The sequence below is a fragment of the Silurus meridionalis genome, chromosome 19, assembly GCF_014805685.1.
Source record: "Silurus meridionalis isolate SWU-2019-XX chromosome 19, ASM1480568v1, whole genome shotgun sequence".
Lineage (NCBI taxonomy): Eukaryota > Metazoa > Chordata > Actinopteri > Siluriformes > Siluridae > Silurus > Silurus meridionalis.
In genome coordinates this window covers 11,939,570-11,957,863 of record NC_060902.1, presented here as the reverse complement: position 1 = coordinate 11,957,863, position 18,294 = coordinate 11,939,570, and the positions used below count along the sequence as shown (strand labels likewise).

At 36.1% G+C, this 18,294-nt stretch overlaps 1 protein-coding gene across 5 annotated transcripts in view; it reads left to right on the top strand.

The window, feature by feature from the left end:
- ppfia4 (PTPRF interacting protein alpha 4) overlaps positions 1 to 18,294 on the top strand; it is a 120,826-nt gene that overhangs the window by 76,742 nt on the left and 25,790 nt on the right. For 4 of the 5 annotated variants that reach the window (XM_046875261.1, XM_046875264.1, XM_046875260.1 and 1 more), the window contains exons 2-12: positions 3,927 to 4,028; positions 5,202 to 5,366; positions 6,885 to 6,959; positions 9,921 to 9,995; positions 11,441 to 11,662; positions 12,469 to 12,615; positions 13,006 to 13,140; positions 14,518 to 14,601; positions 14,994 to 15,125; positions 16,661 to 16,723; positions 17,529 to 17,620. In XM_046875261.1, coding sequence (XP_046731217.1) covers positions 3,927 to 4,028; positions 5,202 to 5,366; positions 6,885 to 6,959; positions 9,921 to 9,995; positions 11,441 to 11,662; positions 12,469 to 12,615; positions 13,006 to 13,140; positions 14,518 to 14,601; positions 14,994 to 15,125; positions 16,661 to 16,723; positions 17,529 to 17,620 — 1,292 coding nt within the window. The remainder of the gene's footprint in view (positions 1 to 3,926; positions 4,029 to 5,201; positions 5,367 to 6,884; positions 6,960 to 9,920; positions 9,996 to 11,440; positions 11,663 to 12,468; positions 12,616 to 13,005; positions 13,141 to 14,517; positions 14,602 to 14,993; positions 15,126 to 16,660; positions 16,724 to 17,528; positions 17,621 to 18,294) is intronic. The other variant, XM_046875262.1, reaches the window with a different exon arrangement.

Here is an 18,294-nt window from a genome sequence, read left to right as displayed (position 1 = left end):
AGGGTTGCATTTTTCAATTAGGAAAGAGTCTAATGGTTTAGAATTGGAAGGAACTTACCCTGGTGGTTACTTAGTCTAGGATGTAGTGGGTGCCTGTCAGGGATGAGACTTTAGCTAGGTAGTCTATCAGGAGAGGGGATAAACCCAACTGTATAGATGGCCTTCAAAGTATAAAAATGCAAATGTGGAAAATAAAATGCAAGAAGCAAGAAACAAAAGGTTGCACTCAAGGTTCCAAAAAAAAGCAAACAATTAAAGCTTATCCCCTGAAGATCAAATGGCTAAACTTTTGCAAAATGTTCCCCTTGTACAATCAGCTCAAAAGAGTCTTGCTCTGGAACTTGAGACATAAAGAGCTCATTAACATTTAACACCAAGTTGCAAAACTCAAGAACAGGCTTTACAACCAGGAGTAATGGGACACATGTGGTACTAATTATACAATTAACATCCAGAGCTAAGACAACATGAGTAACAATTGGGTACTTTAGTCGCCAAAACAGATTATATTAAGTCCAAATCCTGAATTGTGTGTGTGTGTGTGTGTGTCAGTTTCATGACAACCCCTGTATTAAATTAACTAATAGATTTTACTCAGTAAATGGCTGCTCACTGTGAGGAATTACAAAAAAAAATTACATTGATCCTGAAACTAAATGCTGATAAATGTTGCCCTATAAAACACTACTGTCAAATAACAAGCAATGCCATAGTTTTGTGCCAAAATTCCCTTTTCACTTTTCAAATATAATGTTTAGCACATGCATAACAAGCACGCACCCCTTATGGCATAGTCATTACATCATGGTTAGTCTCATGTGTACTGTATATTGATAAATGAGTGTTTAATTGTAGTGATCTATCAATCTACTTTCAGTTAACGCTATTCTATTCATCGCATTACACATAGCAAACCTAAAGCTTTGCAAATTTCCCACATCTGAATTGAATGAATGGCTTGTTCATTTGTTCAACTGTTACCTGGAAATAACATTCATGTGCTGGTTTCTTTTGTTCGTATTGAAGCACATTGAAGCGTAGTGAACTTGCACATTGTGGCTTCCCAGGAACATAATAACCTGCAATTTTGGTGTTTATACTTGTTACAGAGGTTTATACTTGATAATGAAAAGTGGGTCGAATGTAGCAGTAAAAGTACCTATGAATGGTTAGAAATGTATTGTTAAATTAATCAAATTAAAACTGTTATCTTTGGCAAATTGCTGTGGTTCAAAGAAAAATGAAACAACTCAGGATGTGCGGTTATTGATAATTTTATAACTTTAGGTTGGTAAATCAAGCAAATCAGGCTGCATTATATGCATTATTTATAGGTATTATTTAGTTATAAGTGGTGTGTTTTCTTTTCGATTGATAAGAGCCTTTGTTTTAGTTCCTATTCACAAGGTATATGTTAGGATCCATAGGTTCATAATGCTATGGATTTAAGCTATGGATTTATGGTATTTTGACTGTGCCTGTTTTCTTGATCTCGACCCTGTTTGCCTTGAATATCTGTTTTCCACCTGGTTGAATATTGCCTTCTTTTGACTCTTCTTGAATTATCCACCGAGCCCATTTGTATGTTCCATTGCTTTTGCTATTCTAATACATTTCATAAATTTTTATTTTGTCACTGTGTTCTTTTGCATTTTCTGTTTTTGTTTCTGCCTCAGTACTATTGCTTGTGCCCACCTTTGTAACTGGTTTTCTGTCTTTCCTGTGACCTTTCTGATAAGAAACTGTGTTTGCATTCAACCCACATGAGTCTGATTTGTGACACATTTTAAAGAAAATATGAAACTTAGCATATGTTTAAGGCAAATATGGAGAACGATAATTAGTATCAACATCTGCTCTTGCACTCAAACTGACTTCTTTCCCTTAACTGCCCCTTGACATCAAATGAATGCACTGACCTATTTTCCATTTTTCTTCTCCCTCACTGTCTTCTTTTCCGCCATCATCAATTTAGCGAGCTAACACAACACAACACAGTGTAAAAAACGTTCCACAGCCTTTTTTCCGCTGTAACTGTTGAGTGTGTAAAAATGTACACAGCAGTGACATGTGACATTAACGTTGACCTTGGACTGTTACCTTAGAGTTAATTATAGAGAAATGAAGACATTGTGACAACACAGTGTCGTCTATATGGAAATTTACCAGACAGGAAAAGAAACAGATTTAAACCTTGTGTATATGCATCCTTAATTTCTTTCTACTGGGTTTTTGTTTTACACCTGCCTTGTAGGTGTTTTTTTTTTTTCCTATGGATCCACCACTTTAGAAAGATATATTTTGCTTGAACATATTTCATTTTATAATAGCCTGGAGCAAAAACCGTATCCGAACAGTTTCTAAAAATAGCACGCAAAGTCAAATCCACAGCGTTAGGTTCTCCATGCACATCTGTAATGAAATGTCTCCGATATGTATTACAAGATATATACAAGATTCAATTCAAAACCTCATCTTAATTAGCAGCACCACTTAACACCATACATTTATTTAGGAAAACCATGTAAAGACCTCTGTATCCCGTGCTGTCAATGTAAAGTCTTTAGATTTGCATATGCTACAAAATAATTATAGTTTAATAATGCAATAATTAAAAAAAACAATGTCACGTCTGATATGTACACAGTGCTCGAATTGAAGGGGGGCTGGGGGATCTGGGACCCCCCATAAGGCATTGGGGACCTTCTCCTTTGGAGAATTATGTCAAATAAATAGCTGTTCTGTATATGCTTTTTTCTAATGCCTTTCTATATATTTGTAATTTGTTGCTTTTTTATGTTTTTGTTTTCACACACCTATGTATGATGCCAGTAATTAAGATTAGGTTTTGAAGTGAATCTTGTAAAGCAGTGACCAGAACATGAAGGGTGACTGAGATGGAAAACTGCAAGCCAAGACTGAGCTATTTGGAATTAATTGCAGTGTATGGGTCAGTAACTGCTATTGCTGAATGAACTTAAAGTATGTGTAAATGTCACAAAGTAATGTTATTGAAAACAATCACATGTTCAATTATATTTTTTCACTGACCTGAAAAGTTAAGACAGTAACAGTCTGGGTTTGACTCTCATCAGTCATAAACAGGAATGTAAGGCCACAATGGAGCATAGACCACTTAAACTGGAGAGCTGAAGTTCAGGGAAAGAAATCCACATGTCAAAGGTTAGCAATGCATTCTGACATGTTTTTCAGCTCATTGTTGTAGGAAGGATGATTTGAGATACAGAACAGCCGCTTGGATGTGTTATTGTTTTTGACACCATTCGCTGAAAACTCAAGAGATTTGCTGTGTGTGAAACTCAGCAGAAAGAGCAGCTCAGCAGTTTCAGAATTATTCTTATAAGACTGTCTGACACCATTGACAATGCCAAATTACTGTGATCTGGGTACCGTTTTTCACTTTCAAATAGGACATTCTAGGATGAGCGATCAGCCAGAATAGATTTCTTTGAATTCCAATTGATCCCTTTCGAAGAGAATACAGCCTACATAATCATGCCCCTATAAAGAGGCAGACTTTATTGGAATTGCAATAGATAAGTACAGTTTTTTGGTGGGTAACGTGATTGACTTAAAACAAATGGATGACGTGTTGTTGAATATATTTTTGCTGAAACTTAGATTCTTATGTTTTTTAAAGGACTCACAATCTTACTTTTTGAGTGCATGGAAATGTAAGTGAATGAAATTAATTACATCACTAAAAATGATATGCCAGAGTTCAGGAGATGCAGTATGGGTTGAATGAGTTATCAGTGCTTGGGGATCAAGCAGAGTATTCAAATGGTGGTTTATCAACATGCATGTAGTTATTTATGTGTTTCATGAACAGAATCTTACTGTCAAAATCTCTCTCTCTCTCTCTCTCTCTCTCTCTCTCTCTCTCTCTCTCTCTCTTTACGCAGGAGTTTACATCACTAACGAAGGAGCTAAGTGCATGCCGGGAGCAACTCTTGGAGAAAGAGGAGGAAATCTCTGAGCTTAAAGCAGAAAGGAACAACACCAGGGTGTGTGTTTGTGTGTGCGTGGGGGAGGGAGACTGTCAAAGTCAGAGCCTGTGTTTAACATTTAATGAATTGTATAATTTGAGCTCAAGATTAAGGCCTTGAACCTTGGGTGGAAGTATCAGTCAGACTAAACCATCGCATGTCAGTTAGAAGCTGAGGCGATAAAATTATATGCCTGTAAATACTCTGTTAGGCTGCGCTGTGACTTACTAGAAGAAAAAATAGTTTCAAGGTCTGGCAACTGTAGTTAGATAAAGCAAACAATCAGGATATAAGCACCTACACTATATGGACAAACGTATTGGGACATCAGACTTTTTCAGGTATACTGTTTGACATTGAATGTACAAAATTGTATACAGTATGATGTCTTTGGATTTGGTAAACATTTCATTTCCCCCTTCATTTAAACTAGAAGACCCAAATCTGTTCCAGCTTGACAATGCCCCTCTGCGCAAAGAAAACTTAATGAAGATATGTTTTACAAGGGTTGGAGTGGAAGGTTTTGCTATAGAGCTGCAATAGGAGGTTCTATAGTATGGCTTGCTGCAGAACTTTGACCTCAACCATATTGAACACATTTGGGATGAATAAGAATGCTGACTGCACCCAGGCCTCCTCACCTCACCTACATTAGTACCTTATTCCACAGCACAAATCGCCACAAGCACACTCCAAAATCTAGTGGAACGTCTTCCCAAAGGAGCGGAGCTCATTATAGCAGCAAATGGGAACTAAATATGGAATGAGATGTTCAAAAAGCACTTAAGAATCTTTTGTCCATAAAGTGTATTTTGAAAGTTTGTTTTAATCATTGCATGGATCAAATGGTACTATTTCCAAATAGTACCAAATAAAATACTTAAAGGACTATTATTAATCGCAGGATAAACAATAGAATAGAGTGAGCAATACGGAAAGAGGATAGACAAGCTATTTTGATCTTCACAAATATGGACGCATATACAAAAGAAGCAGTAAAAGACATTGCCAACAGGAGAGCTGGATTCTGCTTTCCACACTTTACATTTATTAAAATTAAAAGAATATTTACAAATGGATAAACAATTTTTTCAGGACTAAATGCCACATTTATGAATGTAGAATGCTGTTTATTTGAATGGTAAAACTGTGTGTGTGTGTGTGTGTGTGTGTGTGTGTGTGTGTGTGTAGCTCCTCCTGGAGCATTTGGAGTGCTTGGTGTCGCGTCACGAACGCTCATTAAGGATGACGGTGGTGAAAAGACAGGCTCCGCCACCCTCCGGAGTCTCCAGTGAAGTGGAAGTGCTTAAGGCTCTTAAATCTCTTTTCGAGCACCACAAAGCCCTGGATGAGAAGGTATGACATCACTACAGTTCCTCCTCTCTTATCTTATTTTATTTATTAATTTTTCATAAAAGCTTCCTATTTAGAGACGCTCTAATTAGGGAAACATGATGTTTTCTTGGGCTCATTGAAAACTCCTAACAACCCTTGTGTCAGATTTTCATATTTTTCTATTGTAGCTATTGTTGTATAGACAAGGTGTCTAAAATATTCACTATTGCTGAACTATGAACTAGGCGGGGCAGTCGAAATTACAGTGAAGTATATGGATAGGGCATCCAGGCAGAGTATTTAAAAAGGCTGAATGTATTTTGTAAGTCTGGAATGAAATAGTTCTTTAGAAACTACACAAGTTTGTAAATTTTTTACCTTTATTTGATTTAGCATTAATTATTTTTGCCGTGTCATCGGGGAAATGAAAATTGACATATTGGACATTCGATCAGTATAAATAATTTAATAATTCTTTTGCTGCAACTCTGTTGTAAAAATGGTGAGAATACAGTTGGGTTTCTGTGTGTAGAGTATTGTATCTCTGTGTTTAGCTGCTGGTGAACAAAGTGATGGGAAATGTAAGGTGTACCAGGTTTCCTCCTGCTGGGAGGAAAAAACTGCAAATTCTTAAAGCCCTTGCGTAATGTGTTACCAGGAGTGTCATTTGAGCCATTACCCAAACTGAGAAATGTGGTATTATTTATGTGGTAAATAACTTTAATGCTGAACAGTGGAAATTCCATTTTATGGTCTAAAAAGAGTTCATGGATGTTTGTCTTCTGTTAGAGAGCTGTGCATGGGACTGTTTTTAATCCTATTCCCACCTGTTCCTGAAAGAATTCCTCCCACAATTATACTTGTTGCACTTTAAGATAAAATAAAAATGCTTGCAAGGTATTATCGTGAACTTTACTGTGACCAGAACTGTAAAAAGGCGTGTTTCCAGAGCCAGGGGTTTCATATCATTGTCCAATTGCACGCCGCTAGTTTAGACTATGACTAGTTTAGTATGTCAGATACTACACTGCTTTTTTGGCCTCACTGTGCATTCTGTTTAAAATTCTTTTAATTTCTCCTTCTTTAATTCATACCATTTACACCAAAATCTAAAGGTTTTAAAGCATCTGTCAATAAATACATTCTGACACTGGTTGATTAGGTCACCAACTCAGAATACCATCAGTCTAAACTCTGTTGGGAGAGAATTAAGTTAGAAAAGAAAGCTTTTTTTTCTTCTTCTGGAAGAGACCTTAATTGTATCTTTTGAAGATGCTAATGACACTTTTTAGACATCAAGTGAAATGAACTATGTGCCAAAACAAAGCAAAATATGTAGGATATTATAGTGCAGTGTATTGTGTACTGTAATAATTTAAATGTCAAAACTTTCATTTCCAAGCCTTTAGCAGCCTCAGATCACTTAACAAGTTTCTTACCGTGATGATAGAAAATGCTGCTGAAATTGTGTGGGTATGAATTAAGATACCGGGTCAAAGTTTAGTCACTGGGTGATTGTGTTTTGCTGTGTTGATGTAGGTGAGGGAGCGACTACGCGTGGCCCTGGAGAGAGTGACGACACTAGAGGGCCAACTGACAGCCAGCAATCAGGAGGTATGTGTGTAAATACTGATGTATGCTAGTCTCCTAGAAAACGTCCAACATCCGTTATATACTGGACACGGGACATGAAAAACACCTGAGCTCAGATAATAATAACTGATGTTCTTAAGGTTATATATACTTTGTGTATAAAAAAACAAGTTTATTTTTCTTGTTTTTGTCAGAAATCCAAAACACATTCTCCAGCTCTGTCCTTTGGCCCAGTCTGTGCTTCGGGGGGCTCAGTTTAGCAGCTTACATCTACAATAAACTGTCGCTTGTAAACTGAAAAATCTGTTTTAGATGGGAAAAAATTGCACACCGAGGCACGCAAGAGGTGCTTTCTTGTAGCTTCATCTGATTTATGGTTTCATTTCTGTGTCGTTGTCCATTCCCTCCAGGAATAAGCAATTTGGCGATCAGAAGCTAACGCAGACTCTGCTACTTTCAGAGGGCCTTTTCAAAATGCTTTCAAATGATCACAGATGTTGGGCCAAGATTGTCATGTGGTGTCATCACAGCACGCAATCAACCAAAGCCCTCGTCAGTTCGTGTGTCGAACACGAGTAAAGTTAAAAGCTGTGCTCAGCGCTTAGCGCTATTAAGAGATTCAGTAGAATTTTAGCTCTAATTTTACACACACACACACACACACACAAAAATTTTATACAGCTGTTTGCTAAAAAATTTATATACTCTGATTATCGAGAGCAGTGTTCGCATTTTAGAGATGCAGTGTTTTCATTCTGAAAAATGGATGCACTGTTTGCATATGATGTATTGCTTGCATTTCATTGAACTGTATGCATTGTTCGCATGCTGCAAATTTGCTGAATAGTACAGATTAGCATAAAACTACTGTACATAAAACAAACAATAGACACTATGGTTTTTCCCTGTTATTTTACAGAATTTCACATTTTTATTTTGTGCTTTTTTATAAAAAAAAAATAAAAATAAAATAAAAAAATAAAAAAATAAATAATGTAAGTTTATTTTCAGTTTTCTGTCTTTCTAAGAATTCTCCTTGAATTACATTTGGGTTTTTCCATTTGTATGTAATTGGGTATCTGGGTCAAAACCTGCAATTCAGCAGAGTCATTAACATAGACTATGCATTACGTTACAGACGATGCAGAAGTAAATACATAATAAATGCTACTTTTTTAGTGAGGTTTGGTTTACACTTTTATTTTAGAGACAGACCAAACAGAAAAAGAAGTAGAAAAAGAAGAAAAATAAACTAATAATGTTAGTTGTAATTTCCAAAAGAAAATAAATACATCAAGTATTCATTAAGCAATTAAATTTTTTTCTAAATCTCTTTTTCGCTCTTCTCCCTTGTATTTTATGCGTAGCTGCAACGCTTTCATTCCTATTCTCTCATACAGCATGTTTTCTCTCCTTCTTCATTTTTTATTTTATTTATTTATTTATTTTTTTTTTTACTTTCCCTTGGCTACTCCTTTCTATGTCACCTTTTACTCACTGTTCTTCTCTCATTTATTTTCTGAGCTCTATCTCGCCCTTTCTCATTATTTCTCTCCTTAAACTGTTTTCTCATATGCTTTTTTTCACTTCCTGTCTTTGCCATTCTTTCTCATTTCATGTTTTCACTTTACTTCTTTCCTTTTTTATCTTGTCATACTCTCTCTAAATCTTCCTCACCTTCATGTGTTTTTTTGCTTTCTCTTGTACAGCCTCCCCTTCACTCATCCTCTAGTGCTTAACATCTCATAGCTTCCTGTCCTTTTCTCATTCCTGTCCTTGCTTTCTGTCCTTCTTTCTTCAGTCAGTTTGAAAGCACTTACATTGGGGAAATTCATTAGCGAGCCACACTGAACAGTTATATGTGCCCAAATTCATTCACTAGTTATAATCTAATGGTAGTGAAATGATCAAGGACACCTCCACCAAGAAACCTGGCTGTTGCACTTGTTTTCTTCTTCAGCTTCACTAATGCTGAGCATTAACTGCCACAAAACAGCCTATAAAATGATAGCTGATATAGATATTCATCCATCCATCTATCCATCCATCCATCCATCCATCCATCTATCCATCCAAATTACAACATTATCAAGTGTTTCTGTTCATTATTTCAAAAAAAGAAAGATAGACGCAGAAATACAGACAGACAGACAGACAGAGAGAAAGAAAGAAAGAAAAAAAGAAAGAAAGAAAGAAAGAAAAAAGGTTGCAGACAGACAGACAGACAGACAGACAGACAGACAGACAGACAGAAAGAAAGAAAGAAAGAAAGATGCAGACAGACAGACAGACAGACAAAAAGATGCAGACAAACAGACAGACAGACAGACAGACAGAGAGAAAGCAAGAAAGAAAGAAAGAAAGAAAGAAAGATGCAGACAGAGAGACAGAAAGAAAAAAAGAAAGATGAATGCTCACAGGCTTTTTCCATCACATTTCTGTTATTAGATATACTCAGTTATTCTTTCTCCTTCCTTTCTCTCTCTCTCCCTCTCTTTCTTTGTTTACCGCAACATGTATTTTGTCACGTTACAGAAGAAAAGGTGAAAGGTGGAAGTGCAGATATTAATCTTAAGGTGCAAACATAAAAAAACACCAAAAGACATAAAATCACAAAGTGCATAAAGAAAACCATCCTGAGCCTCAACCTAAACATGAACATGAAACATCAACAACCACAAAAAGACAAAGAGAGATGTAGTGCAAGGTAAGGGCTGTACCAGCGCAAGTCAAATGGAAATGGGAATCAGGTGCAGAAATCACATTTCATGGTGCAGTGGCTTCTGAAAATTGTTGTTTCATGTCTGTTATGCCTTAATCCTAAATAGTATTTACTGCTTCCCTTAACCTTTTACACCATCACTCTTATTTATTTCATGGAACGTAATATTTAAAGTTATCTGACTGAACCTAACCTACCTAATACAGGCATTTTCTTGTTTATATTCATCAGAGGATGTTTGTTCATTGTATCATCCACAGCTTGCCATGGTGCGCCAGGGAAGAGATGGAAAGACAGATGGGAACAAAATGGACAGCACAAAACCAGCTTGGAAGGTTGTTACTCTCTATATTGTTCATTCTTACACCATATGCTTATGAAGTGCTTTTATTTGACCATTTAATGTTTATATTTCTATTGTATATGTACACATATGTAATGTATATCTGAGTGAGAATTAGGCATTGGCATATCTAAAGACAACATAATAGCATGGGCGGTGATGATGAGTTGCTTAACATCTAGTATTTCCCCTGAAGGTTTCTTTAATTAACCTTCACCAGTAGTGTCAGCTCGAGATCAAATGTCCACCTACACACATGGAGTTTCTACTTAAAATTGTGATGCGCACACGAATACACATATACACACACACACACACACACACACACACACACACACACACACTTACTCCCAAGTTGTAGGTCAAGATTATTAAAACCATACTGCTGAATAAAGTGCCTAGGGAGGTAAGCATCTTTCTGCTATGAGGTAGAGGATATTACAAGCTTTGCTTTTTTCCTTCCACTTACAAATGACCTGAAACAGTGCACCCAAATATCTTGAGTGGCCTGCTATAGAGCTCATTCTCATTCTCTTTCTAGATAGATAGATAGATAGATAGATAGCATAGTTAGCATAGTTAGCATAGTTTAATTAGCATGCAAGAAATTGAGTTGAGTTAGATGTCAAATAGGGATGGGTGAACTGATCCTAAAATGTATTGATGGTTTCCCTACTGGGATCAAGTTTATCAAGATTCTTAAAAGCGAGTTTAATATTTAGTTATGAGAGTAGAACTCCTTTTATCTCCCCTGTGCCTGTGTTCATCATACAAACAAGTCAAAGTTCTGTCACTCAGTCCTGTATCCTGGGATCGCTGCGTACTTTCTGTGAGATTTTTTCAGAAGCAGGAGAGGTGATCAGTCAAAGAAGTGCTCAAGGGGGAAAGATAGATCTCGTTCTTTTACAGGAACCTATAAAGAGGATGTAATGTAGAAAAACGATGTGTCAATGTGACCTATTGTGTTCGATATTTTTTGTGCGATGGATTACTTTGTCAAACTGTTTTGATAAATATATATATTTTTTTATAACCCCAATTCCAAAAAAATGTACATCTGCCATCAATTTCTCAATTAAACCTTTGATATATTTTTGATGTTCTATTGCGAATAAAATCATGCTAATAATCCTTCTATTTAGCTATTTGTCCCAGATGCTCCTGTTAGACTATAACCATCAACCATCATTATCATTTTACATTATCATCATATTATTAGCATTATCATCTTGCAACAACAATACAATTACCTTACATTTTTTCTTTGTCTTGGCCACACATTTCTAATGTAATGTCAAATAAAAATGAATAAATAAAATAAAGACCCTCACGAAACTCTTACTCACTCCCCTTACTGCTCCCATAAGTGCTCACATTTCTATCAACAAGGACATCAGTATGGCAATGCAGTAACTTTCATGTCTCTATTCAATATAGAGGCTGCCTAATGGCTCCATCGATGTCCATGATGATTCCACACGTGCTACGGAGCTTCAGGAGCTGCTAGACAAAGCTAACAAAGATCTTTCCACGAGTCGTGAGCGTGCCAACACACTGAATAGCCGCGTGGCTGAGCTTGAGAGCGAGCTCGCTGTTGTGCGCAAGGAGCTGCTGAAGAGCGAGGAGTTCAGCGTCAAACACCAGCGAGACATCCGTGAGGTTAGAGTGAGCCGCACAGCATATAATTCAAAGCTGTGCTGGAATCCCAAAGGGTACAGCTTTCATATGTTTAATATGAGAAGGTGCATATAGTAAATGTAAAACCTTTCAGTTTCACGATGGACATAGTATAGAGTCTAGAAAAGATCTCTACAGCTTGTGTAATATGGTATACATTTTCCACCATTGTCCTTTTTACCGAAAAAATATGAAAACACAAATGTTCTATTTCCAGATGTTCCCATATTGGAAAGCCTAAAGTTACAACTTTGCCTATTCCTGTTATAAAGTGCTGACACTGGAGACTCCTTAAATGAATGAAAAAAGAAATGCCTTTTCATCAGAAATGACTAACCCATATCATGTCATATACATTTTTTCTTAATAACTTAAGAGCCTGGAGATGATGTTGAACACCTGGCAAGACTTTTTTGGAAGTTGTTACTATATAGAAAAGAGAGCATATTCAAAAGAAAGCATTCATATAAACCTTGCAGTCAGAGCTGTTGTTGCAGCAAATGAATCAACACCTGACCAATTAGATTCAAGAATTCAACAGCTTTGTAGTATATTCAAGCTTCTCACTGGTTATATACAGCATTGCAAACATACAGTATTGAAAATGTATATCTATTTTTTTTTTTTTAAGTAAGCAGGCTAAATCTTTTTTTTACAGAATGTAAATGTACTGTACAAGAAAAATACTTTTTTGCCTAAATGGTCCATTACAATAATTTGTATATATATGTATATATATATTTTTTTCCTGGAGTGTGTTTCGCTCTTACTATATGCCTGTTCAACAGGCGATGGCACAGAAGGAGGACATGGAGGAGCGTATCACAACGCTGGAAAAGCGCTACCTGGCTGCACAACGTGAAACAACTTCCATCCATGACCTGAATGACAAGCTAGAAAACGAGCTGGCTACCAAGGACTCGCTCTATCGACAGGTCAAGATTTAATAAGCATTAATAACTGCTCGATATGAACATATAAAATCAATATTTAGTTTTCCTATTTAGAAAAAAAATCGGCAATGCTTCATAGGCCACTTAATAATGTTGTGAGAAGAGGTACTGTAAATGTACCCACATAAGCACTTAATATGTTAATTTATAGGAAAACAGTGATCAGACTGTAGTACAGGCTCCAGCTCTGCCATAGGTTTGTTGTCTGTTTGTAATCACCTGTTTTGTGTTGATGTCTGACTAGATTGTAGTTTAATTATCTACACATAGTGTCTCAGGATTTCTGTAAAGTGTAATCTGTAGAGAAAGGATGCAATGATGTAAGCTCTGTACTTTGTTAGGGTAAAGCCAAGTCTAAATCATATTTTTCAGAGCGAGGAAAAGGTGCGCCATTTGCAGGAGCTATTGGAAGTGGCTGAACAGAGGCTACAGCAGACCATGAGGAAGGCTGAGACACTGCCAGAGGTGGAGGCTGAACTGGCTCAGAGAGTGGCTGCTTTGACAAAAGCAAGTCAAACACACACACACACACACACACACACACACACACACACACACACACACACACATACACACACACCCCATATGTTTAATACTTGTTTCTCATACTAGTTGAATATTTCAATTTTACATTTACTAGACGCAGTTGTGGTTAAGTGTCAACTAGAAGAGACAGAAGAAAAGTTTCAGGAGACAATATGGAGATTCAGGCATAAGTCCAAAAAAGCAGGCAAAATCTGCCTTAATAGTCCATTACAATATTCATTGCAAATAACTTTGAATTTAGTGCAGAGGTCTGCGCGTAAATTTTGTTAACACCACTCTTGAAGAAATTGTAGTATGATGATTGTTGTTTTTAAAAGCCATATAATATGGAAATGTAGTGCACTGTGGCATAGTAAATAACTGAGTTATTACCTGAGTTGAACGTGGAAGAAAGAAACCTTCTCTTGTATACATATATTATTTTAAATATTATATACATAGGCACAAGTTCTTAATAATTAAGCCATAGAGTCTGATTGGGTAAGGGTTCTGGCAGTTGGAGTCCAGGGTTGCCATGTTTGGCTTTGGTGTCTGGTTTTAATTTTATTTCAGGAGTGGCAGTAACCTGACAACAGATTTTAATATTTTAATATAATGTAAGCAAGACTTATTTTTGCTCACTCATTGCACTGATTGTTTGGTTTGTAGCTTTTTTTTTTAATTAACTTCAAATCAACATACATTTCACATAATTGTTTTACATTTCATTTGCTTTTCTGCTTAGTCCAGCTTCATCAGGTGATTTAACTGAAATGAATAAGATGGCACAGGTGGCATGTTATTATTGTGGCTAGGGGGTCCCTATTTTTATGGCCAAATGTCACTCCAACATTGTTAAAGCCAAAACCATAATTCTGTTTGCCATAATTCTGTTTTGAGGGCTAGTACATATTGTTTGCACACTATATGTACTGTAGTGTCATAGTTAGTTTTGTATTTTGTTTTATATTGTGTTAATTTATATATATGTTTTGTTTTGTTTCACTGTCTAATGTATATGGTGGAAAATAGTCTACATTTGCTATTTCTCAATATTACACAGAAATGTAATTTGCAGTTGAAGCTAAATGAAGTTGCTAAATGTAATTTAGTTAAGTAGTTGTTAGGTAGTGCTTCTCATTGCCATTCTGGCATTTTTTTTTTGTGTAAAAACATCTGCACATTACCTAAATAAGGATAGAATTGCATGCTAGCTAGCTTCAGTTACTATCCGTTTTGTGGCTATGATTCCCAATTCCCCAGCATTCTTAATTAATGGAATAGCGAGTACATTGTTTGTTATGCAACATTACAAAAATCAATACTACTCCTTTTTTAAAGTGACATTCATTTTTACAGGCAGAGGAACGCCATGGAAACATTGAAGAGCGTCTCCGACAATTAGAGTCACAGCTGGAGGAGAAGAACCAGGAGCTGAGTCGAGTGAGTATGCTCATGTGCTTGTTTGCTTTCGTTTTAAAAGAGTGTATTTTTGTGTGTATGGAAAAGGCAAAGTACAAATACCAAGCCTTTAGAAGAATGTAATTGCCAAAAACGAAAAATGCTGTCAGTCCACAGTTTATCAACTGGACAGACAAGAAGACAGTCGTAGGAAAACAGGGTTACATGATTCTGTAAACAGGACCCTCAAATCATTTCTGATTACTGGTTTAAATATCTTATTTACAGTTACACAAATAATGACAAAATTGAAAGTACACTTTTAGTCAATTTCTTTCCCACCTATGTGCATGAATGAAAATGCCTGCCATCTACTGGTTGGATTATAGATCGTCATGTCTTATGACTTATTGTATTCCCTTTTTTAATAACAGGCTCGTCAAAGGGAGAAAATGAACGAGGAACACAACAGGCGTCTGTCGGATACAGTGGACCGCCTGCTCACTGAATCTAACGAACGCCTGCAGCTCCACTTAAAAGAACGGATGGCAGCCTTGGAGGATAAGGTGGACACATTCTACTCTTTTAATCTAATCCTTTCTATATTTGTTCTATTTGATGTCACTGACCATTAAAAGCATTTTACGGCATGTCGTAAATTTATGGTTGAATATATTTAGTTGTATTGGGATACGGCACTATGCAACCAAATTGGAAGTGTAAGGACAAGAATTTGTGGACACCTGACCCTCCAGTCCTCTGAGAAGATGCTCACCAGGTTTAGATTGCGCTTCTGCAAAATTCGTTTAATTCGGACACAAGATCCATAGTGAAGTCATTTACTGATGTAGGGTAAGGAAGCCTGGGGTGCACAGCTTTGGGTCTCCTAGTTCAAGTGAAGGGAAACTTGATTCCAAAACATCCAAAAACATCCTATACAATTTGTGCTTTCAGCTTTTTTGGAACAGTCTGGCGAAGACCTGCACATGACTGGAAAAGTGTCAAGTGACCCACTACTTGTCCATGTAGATTGAGTAAACAAACCCCCATGAGTGACTGCATGACATTTTATTATAATGCGATGAATTATTAATAAATTAAAAAAAATTGTATTCTAAAATGGCATGCTTTTTGGTGGGGAAAAACTCTTATTACTAATGAACTACGTCAGTTATTTTGTCGTTAAGCAACTCGTTCATTTTAGCCAAAAACCTCATATGCATAGCTACTGCACCATACACTAGTTTGCTAACAAATTAATCAGAAAGTAAAGTAAAATAATGAAGGTGTTTACTATTTCCTGTTGTCTGGAATTTGACTAGCTACCTTAGCAATTTAAATGAGTTTCTGCTGGAATTGACGCTAGTCTTAAAAAACAAAAATAAATTATGCTAGCAAGTTATTAGAACTTACCTAAACCTTTTTTTTATGAAATGGAGTTCATGGAGTTTTGAGGATGTAGCATTATATTGCGAGTCTTTGCTTATTCAAGTATATTGAAACATTTTACTGCAGTCTGTAGCATTAACTATATTGTGTATCATAAGAAAATCATTACAAAAGACAATGGCATGATTCTTACTTAGACACTAAAATACAATAGTTGGATGTGACTTGGAACAATTTTTTGAAGCGTAGCTGTGCTATATTTAACATATATGACATACAGTCATTGGTTGGCTGAGGTAAAAGAAGAAACTTTTGAGATTTGTCCCAAGTACTAGGTCTAAATAGAAATCTAAATATAATCCAAATCCAAGTAATTCAAGTAGTAATCCTCAGTTCCTTCCTAAAAAAAATTTTCTAGCTAAAAAAATATTATAATTGTTTAAGCTTGTCACTATATCTTCTATATCATGAGAACATTGTGTTGCTAAAAACATGTAGTAACAGATAACTAAATGGCATTAATGAAGCTAGTTCTATGACAGTTTGCCTTGGTTGCAGGGAGAATAATGTTGAGAGGAATGAATGTCAAGTAATACAGCAATACTAAGCTACAACCTAGTACATATTTAATATTGTATTGTACTGTATAATGATAGCAAATTTAACAATGATATCCCACTTAACACATTTTTCCTTTCATTTAATTATTTAGAATGCACTCATTCAGGATCTGGAGAATTCACAGAAGCAGCTGGAAGAGTTCCACCACACTAAGGTAAGATTAGTGGGTAGTTTTCTGGAATTGGAAAGCTGTATGTATACATTACTCTGATGACTCTGCAGAGTATAAATTAGCCACATTTAATTTCTAAATATATAACATCATAATAACTAGAGTTAGACAGCGAGAGCTAAAGATCCTCAAATGAAGTTATATTACACAAGCAAGAATGTGATTAGAATGAATTTTTGAATGGCTGTGATTTCCCATAGGCATGAAATTTGCATGGTTAGTCACAATTGTGCTGATATTCAGTGTATGTGCATGGTTGTGGCTACAATATCGCGTTTATACAACAGTTCATTAAAGAACTTCAAATTGATTGACACAGTAGAGCAAAATGTGTGGTGTACTTCTGCTCTCTTAGTGAAAATTGATCCCAAAGAAGCCACCTTTACTTTATAGTATGATGACTAACCGGTTCCTTCTTCCTGCTCATCTTCACATTACAAGGTTTCATATTTTCATATATAAAATATGTTTTTGAAAATACTTTTTTGCAATCGCTTAGGATGCTGCTAACGCTACTGTTTAGAACTAGGAAATGTAAAGCTACAGTAAATAGCAAACAAAATGAATTGATCAGTGCACACATTTAAGAAAATGTAAGCACAAATTCTTGGAAAAACTGTCGAATAACAAAAAATAAAGCTTAGAAATGATAAGAAAGTGTGGTTGGTCAAGATAGGATTGTTACAACTTTTCACACACTTTTAAAAATTTCTATATTTTTAATTCTACTGTACCATTACTTAGTATGAAGGTGATTAGAAGTTTAAAGATATGACTTGCTTTGTAGGAAAGACTGATCGGAGAAATTGAGAAGCTTCGCTCAGAGATTGATCATCTAAAGAGAAGGAGTGGAGCTTTTGGAGATGGGACACACCCTCGGTAATGTATACTATATATACAGTATTTAACATTAATTTACCGGTACACACACAGTCATAATTTACACATACACAGTCATGTGAAAAAGAAAGCACAACCTCTTTGCTATAATAAAAATCATACATGCAACCTCAGATGAACACTACATGACATTTTACACTTAATTATTATCCTTTTTTTTGTTTTGTTTTGTTTTGTTACAAAAAAAAGCAAGCCAAATTGGGGAGTTCATGTGTGAAAAGCTGTGGGAAAAAAGTACACCTTATGAATCACTAACTTGTAGAACCACAAGTAATCGTGTTCTGTATGACTATCAGTCTCTCACATCATTGTAGAGGAATTTTGTCTCACTGTTCTTTACAATGTTGCTTCAGTTTATTGAGGTTTGCAGGCATTTCTTTATGCACAGCTCTCTTAAGGTCCTGCCACAGAATTTCAGTCAGGTTGAGGTCTGGACTTTGAATCGAATCATTGTCCTGTTGCATGGCCCCATTTCGGCCTCACAAGATGACCTCACATTTATATACCTACCCATATACCTATTTGAAATTCATATACTGCATAAGTAGAATACTTTGGTCAAGTCAAGTCAAGTGGCTTTTATTGTCATTTTTACTATACACAGTGGTACACAGTACACAGTAAAAACGAAACAACGTTCCTCCGGAACCCTG